General features: G+C 41.0%; 1 protein-coding gene across 5 annotated transcripts in view; it reads left to right on the forward strand.

The window, feature by feature from the left end:
* Nucleotides 1-14,550, forward strand: part of ppfibp2b (PPFIA binding protein 2b) — a 147,020-nt gene that overhangs the window by 24,384 nt on the left and 108,086 nt on the right. For all 5 annotated transcript variants that reach the window (XM_050072211.1, XM_050072203.1, XM_050072204.1 and 2 more), the window contains exon 2: nt 14,091-14,195. In XM_050072211.1, the coding sequence (XP_049928168.1) occupies nt 14,114-14,195 (82 nt within the window). In that variant the 5' untranslated portion in view covers nt 14,091-14,113. The remainder of the gene's footprint in view (nt 1-14,090; nt 14,196-14,550) is intronic.

Genomic DNA, 14,550 nt, shown 5'->3' on the forward strand with positions numbered 1-14,550 from the left:
TGTAATTTAGCCAAAGTTTGTAACGTTACCTTTGTTAAATGTTGCTGTTGTCCCTGGCTTCATATGAGAAGAGGAAATCTCCGCTAACCACTAGGCTAATTTACACAGTGTAAAATTCCATAGGCTTGTGCTAATAATATTACCATGTTGTATTTGTGTGAAAAATGTGTCCTGCAAAAGACAAATGATTTGTCTGTGAATCCTGCAAGTTATAGGGAAGCTGATTTGTGTACTTGTAATTGAAATTGTCGCTAATAAGCCAAGTTTAATGTGCGTTTTGGTTGTGTTTAAACTTCACAGAAACCCCACAACAGACTAGTATTTTGGAGGTGTAACTGCAGAGTGACACAGACACACCACCGCACAAGTAAATGCTCACAATGGAGTAGGCCACGTGCGTAGGCTAGGCTGTGCATAGAGCTGACGCACAAGTATAAATCCGCCTTTAGTTAACGGTGCTGCTCATTTAGCGACTATCACGAGTAACATCATCCTGGTGCCAGCACAGCATTACTGCGGTAGGCTACATGGTGGCGACCCTCTGGTCTACCCCCCAGGTAGTCCCATTGAGTAAGCAGCTTCTTTCTGAGCCGTAAAACCCCTTTAGCACTGTTAACTATGTTAGCACCACTAGCTATTCTGACACTGCTAACAGCACTAACAGAGCTAATACAAGTAGCAAAAGGGGGGCCGACCTATAAGGAGACCAGAAGAGTGGGCCTCATGTTTCCACAGCAATTGTTAGGTCAGGGTGGCGTTACAAGCAGTAATCACTGAATGAACGCCGCCACTAGTTTACATTAGCTCCCACCTGACCTGGGTGGCAGGCAGTGCAGTAAACTGAATAGTAGAAAAATTAATTTATAGACTGACAATGCATAACCAGCCAAAAATGTTCTCAGTGGTTAACTGATTAATGGTTAATTGTTGACATCCCTATTGGATACACGTTACGTACTTAACAACACCAAAACATGATTCTTCCCGTGATTTTAAAAGTCGTGCAAAGTCCTACATAAATACGATATGAGCTGTCACTTGTTGAATTTGTGTCTAAACATTGAAACAAATATATTTGAACCCATGAAATAATGCTGCGTTTGAGTTTAACCAATCATGAATCAACTTTATATGTCACAGTAAAACTTAGTAAAAGCTAACTTTGTTGCTTCTATTTGAGTTAGCCTGGCTTATGTTTAAAGCTCAGACTAGCTAAGCAAATACACAAAACATGCAAATACAGAAAGGCTGCAAGTAGCACAGACTACATTGGAAACTTCATGGCTGGGACAAAAATGTTATCACTTCTTTTAATGATCCCCTGGAAGCAGTTTCCAACTTGTGTATTTGAGCGTGTTTCTGAATTAACTGTCACATTATCTTTAATTAGAATAAGAATCAGGTTTACTGCCAAGTGGGTTTTCGCTTACAAGGAATATGCCTTGGTGTTTGGTTGATACAACACACATATTAAAAGGAAATAAAAGTAAAAGCAAAGTACTGCAAAAGTGAAGGAGACTCTTTGGAGCTTCTTTGTCGACTGCATAAATGGTGGGCTGACACTGGGTGAAATTAGTTTTGGTATTACTGACATAAGACCAGTTGGGTGTGCTTATATGTCTCCATCCTCTTCTGACGATCATCAAGTCAGCTTGATGACTTGTAATAGGCCTACACTATGCTTAGGATGATATTCCAGAGGCTAAGTGTTGTCCATCAGTCTGCTCAGTGTCAGCTCATATCAGCTCTGCTGTTTGCCTTTGTTGGGGGAGCTCTACAGTTTATCTCTTCTACACTTTGACTGTGCTTCTTTCTCTTCCTATCACTGTGTATCTGTTTCTTTCTTACATTACATTTAGTTGCATTTTAATTTGATATTGGTAATAATCGCATGCCAGACCTACAGTTACCTGAGAGTCTTTGTGAGCTATGCCATTTGATATACAGCAGGTTGGTATACTTGGAAGTCATTTATTGCACTGGCCTTTGTCTGTTCAAACCATCACTGCAATTGTACACACATACTGAAGGTCTTTCCCTGGTTTAATCTATTGATTTTAGCTGTTGGTGCCCTTGGGCATGTTGCTACACTGATGATTACTATAGTCAAGCTGCTCCACAACTGACATACAAGAATGCAGTAATACTGGATAACTACATGTGTGAGTGTGTGTAACAACGATAGCCCTGCAAACTCTCCTTCAGGCTGCTGCTACCAGTTAAAAGGTGTGCAGTGGACTCACGTCTGTCTGCAGTCTGCAGTTCCTTCACTGTGATTAATAAGCCTGTCAAATGATTTATTAATCTTCTGACAAGTTACCATTCAATGAGAAATGAAATCCTAAGGAGTCACGATAGGTTACAGTAGAGATTTTACACACACATCATTATTTCCTCACTCGAAGCATTGACACATACTCTCTGAAGTCAACAACAATGTATCTCCTCTCATAAAAGTTCCCGGGACAAAATCATATCGAAAAGTGTTTCTTTGCTGCAGTGTATGTATTTGAAAGTCAGAGTATTATAGTTGTTTGAAAGCACACGCTACTGGTTACAGTGTTTTCATAGCGATGGCCCTGTTTGGCCACTGAAAAGTCATGGACCAATGGTGGTACAGTTAACATAATAGTTCCATAGCTATACTGTTGTAGGCCCCGATCACACAGAAAGCAGCTCAAGGCGCCTTTTTGTAATTGTTTTTAATGAGAATGACACTTTTGCTGGTGTTTTTAATGTTGTGAAGTGCCTTGCATTTCTGCACTCTAGGTGCCTGGCATTTTTGCAGGCGCTCTGAACTCAAGTTGAAAAAACTTCAACTCAGAGCAGAAAAACGCCCCACGTCATCTCTTTTTTTCATTATCTTTTTTCCCATTGTCCAATCGGACAATTTTAGAATCAGGCCCTCTGTGGTGGTCACGACAGCAGGTTTACAGTTGGTGAACAATCTAGGAGAGGCTGGTGGTAGCGGTTGCTGGATACCCAGAGCTATACAGCCCAACAGGTTGTCAAACCGCCCCTGAGTCATCCTATAATATGCCTGGAAATGGCCATCATCGAGGGGAAGCTCCTGGACCAGCTGGCTGGTACTCCCTGTGATCTACCCTCTTTTTTAGGGTCTCATATACCCACACAGATGTCCATTTCCCTGTCCATTTTAGGAACTAGCCTCTAATTATTGTGAAAAAACAAACAAGAATTGGTCGATTTATTACATGGGAAGGTTAGTGTAAGGATGCGATTGAGTGGTTGCCTGGCAACAATAAAAAGGCGCAGCAGTCATTTTTTTTTTTTTACTAGTGGCATTCAATTTCAAAAAAAGGCTGTGCGGTGTGCATGGCGTTTTGCAGTCTGCAAAATGCTTTCTGTGTGATCAGGGCCTGGTACCAATGGATGCTTTAGGTGGTCTAGTTTCACAAGATAATACTGCCTTTGCACGAGCATGAAAAATTACAACAACAGCCTCGTACAAACAGTAGCCCCTTTTAAACTGCCTGTTCAAGGTGGGGATTTCACGCCAGTATGCTGCCTCTCTGTTGTGTGTAAAAGGTACAATTGTGGAATGGGGTGACAGAGTTGTCCTGCCTTTGAGCCGGCATTGGAGGTAGTAACAGCTCTGAAACTGCATGTGTATAAAAGGGACAGTATGACATTTTGATGACGTGTTATGTGTGCGACCCACCACAGGAGATTTAAAAAGTGATAGCAGTTCAAAGAAGAACAACAGTGGCCAAAAATATCCGCAAATTGAGAAAATGATAAGGCCTGGGTGCTCCTTATCCTCTGAGCAGAGCACGAGATCAGCCGCCATAAATCAGGCTTGGTACATAATTGTTATTGCCATGTCATGCCATTGCTATTATTTATAAAGCGCTGCTGATGCTAAGGTAATATGTCACACTAGAGGCCAATGCTTTTGTGTTACATGTCATGCCCATCACGCCTCTTTTGCCCTTGTGATGCCGGCTTGCTGTCTAAAATCACACACGGGAGTGGCATGATGCCACCATTGTTTGGTTCTGTGTGTCAATGCAAAGATGGCAAAAAGAAGGGACTTCGTAGCAGCCTTATAATCTGACTTTTGTGTAAAAAGGGCTATGTCGGTCTCCAATTATTTTTGCTGGTGGGGTGGGGGGGCTGCCACTGTATGTTTACTCTGACTTGTTTGTTGTTCCTCTACCCTTTCTGTGACTCTTGTCAATGGCACGATAGTTCAGTCATGGAAAGACTAATTCACCGTGAGCTCGGTGCACAGTGTTCTGTGCTGTTGTGTATGAATGTGTTTGAGGGTTACCTCTGTTAACCCAACTTTGTATTGCTAGATTTTTGACATCTGACATGCTCTTTAAGACTTAAATTTATCATACATATTATAATAAATAACATTAAGCTGATAACAGTCTTGGATTATTTTAGAGGAAAAAGATTTGAAGTATGTTTGAATGTTCACATTGCTGTTTGTTACTGTCATGATGACCGTTGGCTAGAAGTCATGTGTTGTTTTGTATTATGGTTCATTACCCTCACTCTGAGGGCAAAATAGATTACAGCGGAAATGAGAGCAGAAGTCAACTGGACCGACCAGAGTATAGCACAGAGCACAGTCAAGGAGAAAGGAATATACAGATATAATAGATATAGATAGTAGAAAGATAATGCACAGAGAGAGCAGAAAACAGAGCCATATTTCCTTGAGACAACTGAGCAGAGCACAGTTGAATGAAATGCACTTTAGCAGGACTAGGACAGTAAAGAGCAGAGCAGTACAGATGAGTGCAGTGCTTCGAGTCACATGAAACTATATATTCTTGCACCCCCAGCAGCCATCAGCCACGGTTCACAGATCACACACTACCCACAGTCATACACTAGAAAAGATAATCTAACCAGTGTTCAAGCCCACAGACTAAGCTCTAAGATGATACTTTTTATAGCTTTTCTCCCTCTTCTGTGTCTGTGTGTTGGGCTGGTTGTGAGCTTGGGGAGAAAGTAGCCCACATAGGCTATAGAGAAATAATCTTACTAAATAAAAAATAGTTATTCGTTTTGCTACCTTCACAAAGCAGATACTGCAGTGTGTAGTCATGCCAGTAGAAGCTGAGGTTTTCAAGAGCAATTTAAAGCCATCTCAGTAGTAGGGCTGGGTATTATTTAAAAAATACCAATACACTTAAAGTGATACCAATACCAATAGAGTACCATGGGGAGCACCATGCAAAAGTTTGGGTACACCAATACATTTGTAGCACTGTAGTCTCCTGGTCGACTGGTCGATTATTTGGTCGATATGCTCTCGTCCGACCAAATTCTCATTGGTCGAGTAATCGCTCTGTTACTTTAATAAGGAGAAAAGTACTACATCAACAGCTTTCCAGGATTAATCCATTATTTCCTGCCGCGGGAGGGATAGGCTAAGTTACCTGTGACAATGGTTTTCAAAACCCCCCTTTGTTTACACAACGTTGAACTTGCCCACCCTTACGCTCAGCGTCATGGTGACGCAGACCTCCTGTCAGTTTCTGTATACTGACACCATTTCTAGGCTTGTGCTGATTTCCGGTTTAACTGGTTCGGTCCAGTTTAAGAGCTCCACCCGGTTTAATTCACGTCAACTGGATAAACCGGAGAGAAAAAAAAAAAAAAAGCTTTTCACATCGGCGGCGTGTCAAGGGACTATATTCAACTTATCTTGCATTGTAACATGCATTATGACAACTTAATAAGGTTTATGTTTGTTTATAAATGAAGTGGAGGAGCCTACAAGTGTTTTGTTCAGTTTGTCTCAGAGGCTTCAGAGGGACTCAGCAGCTCCGCTCCACTCTGCTCAGCTGTCTGCTGCTGCTGCTGCGAGAGATCAAATTTCACTGGGGGCGGGGAAAAGTGCGAGGGAGTCAGCAGTCATTCAGTTTGTTGCCCTAGTAACCCGTTTCCACTTAAGAAGTTCCTGGTACTATTTGGGGGGCTGGAACTACTACAGGAACGTCCTCTCGCTCGACCCTCTCAACCGCCGTGTCTCCACTGAGAGAGCGGAGTTGGAGGAAGGTTCCTTGGTGTCCTTCTGCGTCTTCTTCTTCTTGTGTAACCTTGTGTGTATTGGCAGTTAATACAGCATTACCGCCACCTAGTGGATTGGAAGCGCATTACACCTATAATGGGCTTTTATTGGATAAAATAGCTCACATGCGACCCCCAGTGGTAAAATTAGGTATATAATTCGATATATCGGTTCGGTTAGATATTTGGCTTTAAATTTTCAAACCGGCACAAGCCTAACCATTTCCCTCAGTGGACACAAAGCTTGCATTTACTTGTATTTCACAGACAGTAAAGCCTCCACTAAAATAGCATTTTAAGTCTTGTGTGTGATTTATCCTTCAGGGATTTATCCTGGCTTCAAATGAGCAGAGGAAATCTCCACTCATCGCTAGGCTAATTTATATAACGTAAATGTAAAATGCCATAGGCTGGCGGCATAACGTTATCATGTTGTATTTGTTTGGAAAACGTGTTTAGTGTGACAGTTGTTTTGTTGGTGAATGTTGTGAGTTAGTGTGACAGTTGTTTTGTTGGTGAATGTTGTGAGTTGTAATGGAAGCAAATATGTGCCGTTACTTTTGTTAAATGTTGCTGTTGTCCCTGGTTTTATATGAGAAGAGGGAAAGATCGCTAGCTGCTAGGCTAATTTACACAATGTAAAATGCCATAGGCTGGCTGCATAACGTTATCATGTTGTATTTGTTTGGAAAACGTGTTTAGTGTGACAGTTGTTGTGTTGGTGAATGTTGTGAGTTGTAATGGAGGCAAATATGTGCCGTTACCTTTGTTAAATGTTGCTGTTGTCCCTGGTTTTATATGAGAACAGGGAAAGGTCGCTAGCTGCTAGGCTAATTTACACAATGTAAAATGCCATAGGCTGGCGCTAATAACGTTAGCATGCTGTATTTGCTTGAAAAATGTGTTTAGTATAAGACAGTTGTTTTGTCGGTGAATGTTGTGAGTTGTAATGGAGCCAAATTATATGCCGTTACCTTTGTTTAATGTTGCTGTTGTCCCTGGTTTTAACAGGGAAAGATCGCTAGCTGCTAGGCTAATTTACACAATGTAAAATGCCATAGGCTGGCGCTAATAACGTTAGCATGCTGTATTTGCTTGAAAAATGTGTTTAGTAGCTATAAGACAGTTGTTTTGTCAGTGAATGTTGTGAGTTGTAATGGAGCCAAATTATATGCCGTTACCTTTGTTAAATGTTGCTGTTGTCCCTGGTTTTATATGAGAAGAGGAAAAGATCGCTAGTTGCTATAGCAACTTACATTGTATAAATTAGCCTATGTAAAATACCATAGGCTTGTGCTAATAATGTTAGCATGATGTATTGGTGGGGGAAATGTGTCCAGATGACAAGTGTTTGTCTGTGAATGCTGCGAGTTATAGTGAAGCTGATTTGTGTAGTTGTGTTTGAAATTGTCTCTATTAAGCCATGTTTAATGTGTGTTTTGAATCAACTAAACTTTACAGCACTTAACAGAGTCCTCCACCGCCGACTAGCGTTTTGGAGGTGTAACTGCAGAGTGACACAGACACACCACCGCAGAAGTAAAAATAACGTGCAGATTTTTTTTTTCCCCACAACTAATCGATTAGTTGAAGATTATGTACGACTTATGTACTTATGTACGACACAAAGCAGGACAAGGCTGTAAGAAGTGTTTTCTGGTAGCTGATTCCTCAGTTCATAATGTAATTAAGAAATGGCAGTTAGCAGGAACTGTGGAGGTCAAGTTGAGGGCGATACAACCAAGAAAACTTTCCAAGAAAGCTGCTTGTAGGATTGTTGAAAGGCAAATCAAAACTCCTGTTTGACTGCAAAAGACATGCAGAAAGATTTAACAGACTCTGGAGTGGTGGTGCACTGTTCTACTGTGCAGTGACACCTGCACAAATACGACCTTCATGGAAGAGTCATCAGAAGAAAACCTTTCCTGTGTCCTCTCCACAAAATTCAGTGTCAGAAGATTGCAAAGGAACAAAGGAACTGGGTCTTTTAACATGTTACACCTGTGCTGTTCCTGCAAAAACAGCTCCAAATCACTGTAGTGAAAAAGGTCTACCCTTATTTTAACTTGCTTTTGTCCTCTGACCAGGTCTGAGAAGACTCTCCAGTACTCTCATTCAGATATCATTTCACTGGGTTTGTCTAATATCTTTACTCAACTTTTATCCGTATACGTCAGTGACTCATAGCCTTTTCTTTTTCTTTTTCTTTCTCACATGTTTCAAAGTGCAGCCTGAGTTTCCTTAGCCTGCTCTGTGAACTTATCTTGAGTCCTGGCCACAACGGATCATACGGTACCAACACATGTAGTATTTGTACAGAAAGACCAGGGCATAGTTTGTCTTGTCTGTTTGGTGAACTTTATTGTATTGTTTGACTTTTCCATATAATGGCTATGTTTTGCTTTGCTCCTATGTCCACTGTCCTCATATGCCTTCAGTCGGTTTTGTTTTGAAATGTGCAAAATGAATCAGGTTTACTAAAGTACTTTTGATTAGACAGCCAAAGTTGTGCAGGTCCACGCAGACCTCAGCAGAGAGAGGAGTTGGCGAATCAATAAGAATAACAGCAGGCTGTGCAGCAGGAGTGTGTAATGAAAAGAAGAGTTGTTTACTAAACTGCTCATGTACGTTGCCTTAAACCCCAGCAGTTTGTACAACTTTATCAGCTTGTTGATGTGCAGAGCAGCAGGAGAAGTGAGGAGCGGTAATGAAGAGCAGTGCTGGATGACAGTAATGCACCGAGGCCTTGTGATGGTCCTGATGGTGCTAATCATGAAGCTGATAGCAGCGCAGGCAGTTGGCTAGCAGACAGGGGTGCTTGCTGTCAGCTGTTGGCAGTCCAGCACATATACACACAGACACACACAGTTGCTGCCTAATCACTCTTACCTCTCCACTCATCTCCTCCCTGTATCTATCTCTCTCACACAGAGATCTTTGTGTGTGTGGATGTGATGGGGGGACTGAGGTTGGAGCAAAGCAGCAGACACACTGCTTTGTTTTCTGTACTCACACACAGGTGCAGTACATGGAAAAGATCTTTTGATATGACTGTTTGCATACAGGTGTCTAGCAGACCATGTTTGATGTTATCACATGGCACTTTCATGAATATAAAGGCTGGAAAAGTGAACTGTGTGTTAAAAGACTGGCTGGCTTAGTGAACCATTCCAACACCTGAGTTTAGGTCCAGCATTGGTGTTTGGGGTCTGGAATTTGAAACGTCATCACTGTGTACTTCATCAGTAAAATGATGTCAACATGAAAACATGGCTGACCTATTGCTTTGATGACAGGCTTTAGAAATCATGTGCATGTCAGCGCAAGGTCAGGTGCTTGGTGCTACTCTTATGCCAACTTTAAAGTGCGCGTAGACAGGTTGTGCTGAACGTTGCAAAGTGGCCATAACCAGCACTGTACCATAACCTACTTGCTAGAAATCCTGACTTCAAAGCTGATCTTCTTCCAGGTGTTGTTTTTTAAGTGTGTATTAGGCTAAAATGTTGTCCGTTGGACAAATGTAAAGCTCTGGGTAGCCCTGCACTAACATGATAAACTTCTCCATATTTATCAAAGACTAATACTAATGGAAGAAAGAAAAGGTATCTGCTGGCTGGGACAGGTTGTTCCTATTCACATGACATGCGATGCTAAGGCTAAGGGTGGGGGATAAAATCGATACAGCATAGTATTATGATATTTTGTGTGGCGATACTGTATTGATACACGAATTTGCAAATAAAAATTTTAATACAACTTTTGGTACACAGTAATAAAATCAATTGATTTTTTGGTTCGCTAGATGGTGCTAATGGTTTTTTTTTTTGTCTTGGTGAGGTCAGCAAAGGTCTCAGTCAGCGGCATTTGGCAGGAAGTTCATCAAAACAAAGATGGAGGCACCGGAGAAAGAAATCAGAAAGGGGCCATCGTGTTTAAATCAAATGCCTGGACTTATTTTGGACTTTTTAACAAGGAAGGAAAGGAGGACTTGGATGTAATTTATAAGAAGTGTCATATGAGAACTCTGGGAATACTACGAACATGAGGGCTCACCTTACACTCCATCATCCAGAGATAGCGTTAGCCGCTGACGGCCAAGCTAATGCTAAACCCGCTCCGCCAAAACAATCAACCAACACTGGAAACACTTAGCTTGACAAAATTACCATCCAACTCTTTGGCTTTTGTTATACGCTAAAAACACTGTAACCCAGGTATGTGACTTAGTCTGGAAGTTTTTTTTGACACAGCTGTACCCAAGCTCTGCAGAGAAGTGAAGCATGGAGTTGAGGAATCTTTGAGTACAGCAGGAAGGGTGGCATTAACTTGTGACGCCTGGACTTTAAGGTCAGTGGATCCATATGTGACTATAACAGCACATTATCTCACAGAGGACTGACGACTGCTGTCTCACGTTCTCTGAAGTAGAACAGTACATGAAAGTCACATCGGAGCAAACGCTGCAGTCCTCCTGCAAGATGCAGCACAAGATTGGGGGACTGTGGTTGTAACAGACAACGCTTCTAACATGGGTGTTGCCATTCAGTTAGTGGGATACCTGCATTTTATTTATGTGCCTAATCTGGCCTCGCAGAGAGCATTAAATCTGCCAACAGTTCAGTTTGTCAGGTGTATGCAGCATGTCTGTTTTATGATGGTGTTCCTCAGTCTGCTTTGCATCACATTATGCTGCAGTGCAAATGATTAAAGTCAGATGAACAGACTGAAAACTTTGTCAACATCAGTTTTACCTCATAAGATAAAGTTTTCCTTTAGCAAAATAATTTGCAATTGTGGAAAAACTGCAATAAATCGCAATATATTGCAATATGTTGTATCCCAATACTCAACACATCACAATATCGCAATTGTATCATATCATGACCTAAGTATCATGATGATATCATATTGTGAATCCTCTGGCGACTCCCACCCCTATGCGATGCATGTTGTTGCGTTCCAAAAGTTGAACTTTGCTTATTTCAGGGTGCAGCTGTAGTGCCCCGAAAAATAGGCACTCAGGAACACTTGCTCGCCATTACGGCACCGCTTTCGCCTCTGACCTCACCTTTTGCCATTGACAATAATGGATAACGTGTCCTGACCCTTAAAATATTGAGTAGCAAATCCTTTGTAATTCACTGTATTTAATTTATGTAACTGGAGCTCTTGGGACTTTCTTAAACTTCAATATTGTGTAAAAGCACCTACCACATTCTTCAGTGTTGAATGCTTAGCTGAATGACAGATTTGTAGTTGCATGCCACTACTTTTTAGAAACTACGTGCTTTCCGTTAAAAAACAGTAATTCAAACAGTTCTTGCAGCTGTGTTTGATTTGTCCTATCAGCACCTGATAACGTCTCTTTTTTTTCCACTCCCAGTGAAGCTGTTCATTGTTAACACAACAGACAACACTGTAAAGTGTGGCAACTTCCTTTTTGACTCAGGAGACAGACCTGTCAACCCTGAAGCGACTGTAGCTTTAAGAAACAGGTCACACATTGTCATGTTTGACAAACTCGTTTTTCTGGAGTGTATTGCTCTTGCTGGGAAAAGGCATGTCTGTTTCTACTAGGACGTGAAAGAACAAGACACAGACAATGGGATTTAACCTCAGTTTAACAGGGATTCTTGTCTGCATAGAATTAAAATAATGTCATGATTATTTATTGTGTAATTATTATCTTTTAGAGAATAATACAACAGCTGGCACATGTGAACTACTGTAACTGACTTTAATCCTCTGACTATACATAAACAACATACTAATGTAATAGCAATTTTTATTGTACTATCTTAAATTAATTCTTAACTATGTATTAACTTTTTAACTTATCAATTCACACAGGTATGAAAACTGCAATATACATTTTAAATGGAATATCTTTGATATATTTATGGTGGCCCTGAGAACATTGCAGCTTGAGAGGACACATGCAAATAGACAAAACACAAATAGGGAAATTTTGACCATTCTGACAACACATGCACAGTTAAAAAACACTGGAAAGTGAGGAAACACAACCAAATACAGAAACACACTGCAGCCACAGAAAACATAACCAAATACAGAATCATGTTGCAAAACTGAAAACACAACCAATACAGAAATATTGTGTGAAACTGCTGCAAAAACAAATATTTTTTAAGTGTTTACAGATTTTTTACATTTCTTTCATAACTAAAATATTACATGACTAAAGAAAGCATCAACCTATTATGTTACAGTGAAATGTGTGTATCAAAAATATCCTTTGAAACAATCTAATTCATTTGGAATTTCTTTACCAAGATTTAACCGAGATCATGAGGAGATCACACACACAGACACACCCTCACTACTCATCTCCTCTCCCTTACTGTATTTTCCACAAGCCTACACACACACACACACACACACACACACACACAAGCAAACCCATTTCCACACAGCATTTGTGCATTTGTACAGATTTCGCAATATGGGAGACAGTGGACAGGACAGGATTGTTAGAGTCTGACTCGTCAGCTCTGTCCTGGGACAGGACAGTAATCTCTAAATCAGCACCTTTACATACACACAGTGTCAGAATGGAACACACAGAGTCATGAAAAACAGCTTCCTTGCTTACACACACTGTCTTTCTCAAAAAAGTCTCTTTCTCCCTCTGACACACACACACACACACACACACACACACACTACACACACACACACACACACACACACTCAGAGACAAAGGCACTGTTGTCACAGTTCTGTTGAACAGAGTCAGTGTGTCATAGTGTCTGAACTGTGCTGTCACCCTCTGTCTCAACAAGACTAATACGGAACCATTCATAATTATTAACAATAAAAGTACAAGGCTTTTTTTTGTTTTTTTACAAACACACACCACTGCATCTTTACACACACACACACATACGCACGCGCATGCTTTGACTAAAAAAATTGGAGGATGGTGGTGAGGGCACCAGAGTTGTAATGACGGCATGTTACTGTAAGTTCATTGCCTGTGTTTTCTACAGATTGTCAGTGTCAGCCGTCATGATGATGTGCGGCTGTGAAAGTTAGTGCTAATGTAGATGAGCATTAGGCTGCTCTGTAGGGGGTTTATTCTCCCAAGGCGTCAGTAGATTACATCACCGTCCTTCCCTTTGATTTCCGCATGTTGATGTCTGTTTGTCTGTAAGTAAGCATGACAGTAGAACAGAGGGATGTGAGCCTTGAAGGAGAGATGACAGCGGGGATGAGTGCCAGCCAAAGAAGGAATGACAGGAGGGAGGATGGGCGCGGTGAAAAGCAGGAAAGAAGGATGGCAGGAGATGGAGGGGCAGCCAGAGGCAGCGATGACAGATGAAAAGTCAATCCTGCTTTGAGGAATATGTGTGTGTGTGGGTGTGTGTAATAGTTGCCGGCTATATGTACACTTTATTCTTGCCTGCAGCAGTTGTTTTCAAAGACGAGTGTGCATTTATGGATAACATGCATATGCAGAAAATAAGATGAACTCTGTGATATAAACGTTTGTGGCAAAATCCTCAAAACTTAGCAAATAACCTAATGTGCCGCATAAAGCAGTTTAATTTTTGACTAAGTTAAAGGGACAGTTTTTTGCCTCTTACCTGCAGTGTTTTAAATCAGTCTAGATTGTATTGGTTTGAGTTGCCAAGTGCTGGAGATCTAGGCCTTCTCTGCAGTGTAATGGAACTAGACAGCACTCCAATAAATGAAATGAAAAAAATGTAAAACTCAACAGCAATGTTTCTTTCCAAAAATCATGACACATTTGTCGCTTTTTCGTTACATAATATTTGCCTTCTGTTTGAAAGAACTCAAGACAAAAACAGTTCGGAATAAACACTGATGTGGAACTTAATTGTACAAAAAAAGCCCCTTGAATGTAAAGACATTTAATCTTTATATTATTAAACCTTTCTCCTGCTTCACAGATGTAGGTGCTCTGTTGTGTCAACATTCTTTGCATGTTATGCTGTATATAAAACGTGCAGTGTTTGCTAATAAACGCATGTTTCTTTTTTCTTTTTCTACAGAACCTCACAACACCTGAGATCTGATGCTTCCCGCCATCACCATGGAAACAGAGGCCAGTCACATGCTGGAGGCGGCACTGGAGCAGATGGATGACATCATCGCAGGTACAAGCTATGAGTTAGCAGAGTGTTTTTTTTCCTTTTGAGAACTTGTCCATTCTGGTTGTAGCATCTTGTCTTCTATGTCAACCAATTCAATCAATTTTATTTATAAAGCCCAATATCACAAATCACAATTTGCCTCACAGGGCTTTACAGCATATGACATCCCTCTAGGAAAAACTCCCCAAAAAAACCCTTTAACGGGGGAAAAAAACGGTAGAAACCTCAGGAAGAGCAACTGAGGAGGGATCCCTCTTCCAGGACGGACAGACGTGCAATAGATGTCGTACAGAACAGATCAGCATAATAAATTAACAGTAATCCGTATGACACAATGAGACAGAAAAAGAGAGAGAGA

The sequence above is a fragment of the Epinephelus moara genome, chromosome 20 (assembly GCF_006386435.1).
Source record: "Epinephelus moara isolate mb chromosome 20, YSFRI_EMoa_1.0, whole genome shotgun sequence".
In the NCBI taxonomy this organism is placed as follows: Eukaryota; Metazoa; Chordata; class Actinopteri; order Perciformes; family Serranidae; genus Epinephelus; species Epinephelus moara.